Source organism: Mirounga leonina, unplaced genomic scaffold, assembly GCF_011800145.1.
Source record: "Mirounga leonina isolate KUSES-001 unplaced genomic scaffold, KU_Mleo_1.0 Mir_126, whole genome shotgun sequence".
Classification (NCBI taxonomy): domain Eukaryota; kingdom Metazoa; phylum Chordata; class Mammalia; order Carnivora; family Phocidae; genus Mirounga; species Mirounga leonina.
Window position 1 is genome coordinate 29,089,407 of NW_023270314.1, and position 6,294 is coordinate 29,095,700.

The 6,294-nt window shown below is 44.6% G+C and overlaps 1 protein-coding gene across 1 annotated transcript; it reads left to right on the forward strand.

Moving 5' to 3' along the window:
- Nucleotides 1–1,601: 1,601 nt before the first annotated feature.
- Nucleotides 1,602–3,209, forward strand: LOC118008907 (olfactory receptor 10AD1-like). Its single transcript, XM_035002776.1, has one exon. It carries the CDS (start codon nucleotides 2,201–2,203, stop codon nucleotides 3,035–3,037), a length of 837 nt encoding a protein of 278 aa, XP_034858667.1. The 5' UTR covers nucleotides 1,602–2,200; the 3' UTR covers nucleotides 3,038–3,209.
- Nucleotides 3,210–6,294: the final 3,085 nt, after the last annotated feature.

A 6,294-nucleotide genomic window follows, 5' to 3' on the forward strand; every position in this document is an offset into this window, starting at 1 on the left:
TGAGGTAGGATGTGATTTTCAAGTCATTGTCCTATTTATTTATGCAAATGCTTGACTGATTAACCCCGGTGGTTAACAGGGCACTAGATGCCAGGTATCATGGAGTATTCTTTCTGGCACAGTGGACCACAATAAGCATTTATATACTCCTATAAATCCTACTGCTTTCTTAGGTTGAACTTTAGTTTCTTCTTGGACAAGCCCCAGACTTGTCTGGAGCATAGCTCACTGCCTTCCCTTGCCCAAAATCTGACCTTAACCCCAACATGTCCATTGGGCCCATGATTCCAGGCCACTTCTGGGGTTAAACATTGCTCTCTGATCTTCCCTGCACTTTATGGGCCTCGGAGAGGAGAAGTTCTAGGTACAAGTTCTAGGGGAGCGTTCCAAAGTCGGATGATGGGAATGGCCTATTGCCTTGACCTATCAGGAAATCACCTACAGGGAATCTAATGTGGAAAGGAGTGGCAGTCAATGGGTAGGTCTCTTCTAAAATTAAGATAGGCAACATGAGATGCTTAAAGACATAGAAAAGAGAGGGGAGTCAACCAGAGGTAGCTGAATGGCAGACAGCCACACCAAATATGAGAAAAGGAGAGGAAGAAGAAAAGAGTGAGAAGTGGAAGTGGGAGAAAGGAGGGGGAAAGACTCCCAGAGGGCGTAGAGTAAGAGTGTGTAGAAAAAGGAGTGAGAGAAAAGGAAACAAAGAAGAGTGGTTGGCAGAACTGAAGGTTAAGAAGGAATATACTAACCATCTATAAGCATCTGAAAGTGGAAGGGATCTGATATCTAACTCCAAGACAAGATGAAGAGTACAAGAGAGATTTAATATGAACATAATGACTTCCTAAAAGTTATAATAATGAGAAAAGAACATGAGAATTCTGAATGCTCATTCTCTGATTATGGGAAAAGAACAAGACTTATCCTGGAAGCAAAGGGACAGATCAAAGTTTTCTGAAGGTCCATTCCAGAAAGGCTGAATTTGTGCGCTGCTCATAGCTTCCTTTGTCTCACAGCAAGGGTTGCATCCTTTCCACCCAAAAGTGCTTAGCCCTAAGTTCCAGCCCCTATAGAAAAACTGTCTTCTATTGGGAAAGCATGCGAGAGCTCACAACGAGGCCCCATCTCCAGCATGCACTGCATGGATGGTGGATACAGCAGCATCAACCACTGGGAGAGGGAGTCTGGAAAGAGGGTGGATGACTGGTAAGCATGGCTGTTCCCAGAGGTATGCAAATCATTCTCACCTAAGGGGCAATGCTGAAGGCTAGAATATTACTGTTTCCTCTGAAACTTCAACCCATTATTTTATTTTATTTTATTTTATTTTATTTTATTTTAAGATTTTATTTATTTTTTTTTGTCAGAGAGAGAGAGCACAAGCAGGGGGAGCGGCAGGCAGAGCAGGTAGAGGGAGAAGCAGGCTCTCTGCCAAGCAAGGAGCCCGATGTGGGACTCGATCCCAGGACCTGGGATCATGACCTGAGCCGAAGGCAGATGCTTAACCGATGAGCCACCCAGGCGTCCCTCAACCCATTATTTTAAATACATATACTACACTGAGCATTTCTTTCTTCTAGAAAAATATGTCTTTAAACATCTCCCAAGTGCTTCCTAAATATGATCTTCTATACGCTAACAGCCACCATGCTCTTCCCTCAAATACTCCATTCCTCAATTTCTTAAACCTTTCTTTCCTCATTTGGCATGGGTTCCAGGCCCAACCATCTTAGTTTAACACCTTTGAACACATTTTGGTTAGTGGCTAATCCTTCAATATTGAGGGGCCTGGAGCAGTTGCAGTACTTCATTTGAGGCCTGACCAAACCAGAACAAAGTATAACCATTGCTTCCTCAATTTTTGATATTACAATTCCATGTATGCTGCCTATGGTGACCCTGGCATCTTCACTGCCCCACAACATTGCCAATTACATAGTTTACTAAAGTTCCAAGATGTTTACCACCACTCATTGTTCTTTTATAGCTGGATCTCTGGGCCCAAGTGAGTACCTTACATTCCCCTACAACTATCTCACCTGTGCTTTTCTGTCCTCCCTCCTCAAGCAGGTCCAAGACAGTGGACCTAAGGAATGGCAGCACAGTGACAGAGTTTATCCTCGTGGGCTTTGAGCAGAGCTCCTCTTTCACTCGGGCATTGATCTTTGCCCTCTTCCTAGTCCTCTACAGCCTTGCCATGGCCATGAATGGCCTCATCATCTTCATCACCTGGACAGACCCCAGGCTCAACAGCCCCATGTACTTCTTCCTTGGCCACCTGTCCTTCCTGGATGTCTGCTTCATCACCACCACCATGCCACAGATGCTGATCCACCTGGTGGTCAAGAACCACATTGTCTCCTTTGTCTCTTGCTCAACCCAGATGTACTTGGTTTTCTGTATGGGTGTGGCTGAGTGCATTCTCTTAGCTTTTATGGCCTATGACCGTTATGTTGCTATCTGCCACCCACTCAGCTATGCCCAGATCATGAGCGGGCAGGTTTGTGTGAAGCTGGTAAGTACTGCCTGGTTCTTTGGGCTGATCAATGGCATCTTTCTTGAGTATATGTCATTCCGGAATCCCTTCTGTAGAGACAACCACATAGAAAACTTCTTCTGTGAGGCCCCCATAGTGATCACTCTCTCTTGTGGAGACCCCCAGTTTAGTCTGAGGGTGATCTTTGCCGATGCCATCATGGTGCTGCTCAGCCCCATGGTGCTCATTGTCATCTCCTATGCACGCATCCTGGCCTCCATCCTTGGCAGAGCCTCCTCCTCAGGTCGTGGAAAGACCTTCTCCACTTGTGCTTCCCATCTGACTGTGGTCATCTTTTTGTACACCTCAGCCATATTCTCTTATATGAACCCTCGCAGCACACATGGCCCTGAAAAAGACAAGCCTTTCTCCCTCCTCTACACCATCATCACCCCCATGTGCAACCCCATCATCTATAGTTTTCAAAACAAGGAAATGAAGGGGGCCATGGTGAGGGCCCTTGGGAGGACCAGCCTGGCCAAGACAGAGTCTGTCTAGGGGGAAGCCTCCTGGAAGAGCAGCTTCCTCCCCCCAGCCCTGACAACTGGGTAACTCTCCAATGCTGAAAGGCTCTAGGAAAGAGCATTCATAGTTTTCTTCCTACTAGCATCAGACCTGGAAGATTATGTTGATGTCTAATGCTCATCTGTCTGATTTCACTTCAAGTGTTGTTTTCTCTTGATCCTTTCTCAGGATAATTTGAGACTTTCCTACTTTTTTCTTCTATGTTGTCAAAACAGGATCTTATAAAGACATATATGTACTTAATTCCATTTCATTTTATTTATACAGTACTTTTACACTCTATTCCCAGCCTGAGTTTTGCATATACATTTAGAAGTAAAGTTTTCTTCTCTTTCAACTTGTCATTTTAGTCTTCTATTCTTTCTCAAATTCCACTCTCATATCCTGAATCCACCTTCAACCACCCCACCTCTACATAAGAAAAAGCGGGAAAAGTTAAGAAAAAGGAAATTAGGGAACAGTGTTGATATTAAGAAAAGTCAGAGAAAAGAAGAAAATGAAAAAGATCGTCAGCCTGAACTCCGTATGTTAGCCTCCACTAGCCCATGGGGGAGAACTTGTAATGGTATTAAACTGCCACCATAATAATGCATTCAGCTTAAGTTTATGCTTGTGTGTTGTTGAGGAAAGGAAGGTGAGAGAGGCTAGTGTTTCAAACCCCTTCTCCTAAATCTTCTAGTTTCCTAGGTAGCATGATTGCTTGATATTTCCCTTCTGATCCAAGTAGTCAATGCCTCTGCTAAGCTGCTCAGTCTACTAGTTTCCTTCCCTGGTATAGACTCCCAATTAACTCCCCTCTCCCTACTGTCTGCCTTTTTTCCCAACTATCTTTCATTTCATTCCAACTCAATCCTATTGCACCTTACTTCCCATCTTATATGGATACATTTCATTCCCTGTACTTTAAGGAACACCTCTCCACACTACCTGTACCATTGCAGAAGCCTTTCCATTTGCAACCCTCACCTCTCTCACTTCCTCTAGCTTCTCTCCTCAACCACAGTTACTGTCCCTTGAGAGGGGATTATATTTTTAGCCATCCTTTCTTTGAAAATTGCATTTTTTTCTCATGCCCCTTTCATAATAATAGAAAAGGGGACAGGTCAAGAGCGCCTGGGTGGCTCAGTCAGTTAAGCATCTGCCTTCAGCTCAGGTCATGATCCTGGAGTCCTGGGGTACAGCCCCACATCAGGCTCCCTACTGAGGGAGCCTGCTTCTCCCTCTCCTTCCCATTTGTGCTTTCTCACTATCTCTGTCGCTGTCTTTCTCAAATAAATTTTTAAAAATCTTAAAAAAAAAACAAAAACAAAAAGGGGGACAGGTCTATTCTTTCTTTTCTGGTGCCACTTCCATAAGATAAATGCACCTCAGTTAGGATTCCCTCAAATAGATGTACTACCCTTTCCACATCATACACATCACACTACCTTCTGCAATGACTTTAAAGTGGTAGCTTCACTCCACAAAGTTCTAATCTTTTGAATCCAAATTGGTTAATCTGTAGATATCCGAGGACACGTGAGAAGGCCTTCTCAGTCAGCAGCAAAGAAGAAATGAAACGCCAGTGTAATTGAGAAGAAACAATAAGTGTAGAACATAAAATTTTCATTATCAAAGAGAAATTACACCAGGCAAATTAAATAGGCAAAGTTAAACAGGAAAGACTTTATTTAAGACTATTGCAATAGGAAATTGAACTCAGCTCTACTGAAACAAGCGGCTAGAGAGTTATTAAGAGCTGCCGTAGGGCCACCTGTGTGTGGTGACTGGTCTTACTCAAAGAAGTAAGCTTACAGGTTGTAGTTTTGCAACTGGAGCAAGGAGCCCATTGATGTTGGGCTCCTATCCTTCTATAGACACTAGGAAATAGGAACGCCATCTTCCTGAGGATTACATTTCAAAGGGATGGCTCCCAGGTCATTGAGAAGGACCTTCCCTGGGTCTTGAAACTGGCAAAAGGCTTTAAAGGAGATTCATATACATTTAAAAAGAGGCAAGAAAAAGATTGGCAATTACAAGTTTCTAAAATAAATTGTCTGACAAAAGGGAGGCCAGGGGCCTCTACTTAAGATGAAACCAGTCTCAAGTTGTCAAGCAGAAAAGGGAATAGTAGGGCCTTCTTGGTCCACACTTGGTTACCATGGAGAACAAAAGAAGTGCTTATTATTCCCCCTAGGATCTCAACTTCTTCTCCAAGTTTGAGAATTCCCGTCTCAAAGAGCCTTTAAGAAAAAAAGGAAACAAAAGAAAGAAAAAGGAAAGGGTGCTTTTAAAAAAGTTTTCCAAGCAATTTCTTCACTTTACATTTGCCCAACGCTGTTGTACGCTTACATTATAAACAAGACAGTCTGGGCTTTTAAGCTCAAAGTTTAATAGGGCAGGCAAGAACAAATAATGGTAATAGAAAGAGCAAACGTTATAAGGGGCCTATACAAAGTACACTGGGAGGACAGATAATAAAAGCTCACGTTTATCAAGCACTTATGTTCTAACAGTTCTACATTTAATCTTCACAAAACCCTTTAAGTACCAGATTACCTCCATTTTGAGATGCAAAACTGAGGCTCATAGAGGTTAAGCAATTTGCTCAAAATCACACATTTCAAAAAGGCATTTCTAACTCCCGCACCAATTCCAGAGCCCACACTCCTAAGGATGTAATTGAATAACTGTCCCAAAGCATGGAGCAGGCTTTCTACGGGAGAGATGGTATTAGAACTAAGCCTTGAAGAATAAGCAGTGAATTGTAAAGTGGAGCGGGGCGGCGAGGGGTGGGGTACGGCTAGCCAGGGACAAGGAATTCCAGGCCGTAAGGAGCTACCCGATTCGTCGTTGAAATGCTTTCAACGTTTATGGCGGATGGTGAGCATGGCCGGGAATGCTGTAAAATCAGGCTGAGCGACCTAAAATAAAACTGTCTTCTCAAGGGCGAGCACTTTCTCATCCAAGGCCCTGGGAGGACTGGGCGCCTGGCACGAACCGACCCTGGACGGGCGGGGACGCGGGCGGGGAGGGGAGGAGCTGTTCGGCGCGGGCGGCGCTCTCGCGCGAAAAGCCACCGCCCGGGCCGTCTTCCCTGCCGCAGCCTCGGCCCTGGTCCCTGGACCCCGGAGGCACATGAGAAGCCCCCAGGGACCGCGAAAACCAATGTGAATGCAACAGCCAGAATTCAACGATCACTCTGAAACGCGCGTCCCGTCCCAGCCCTCTCGCATATCCAGATGCAAATC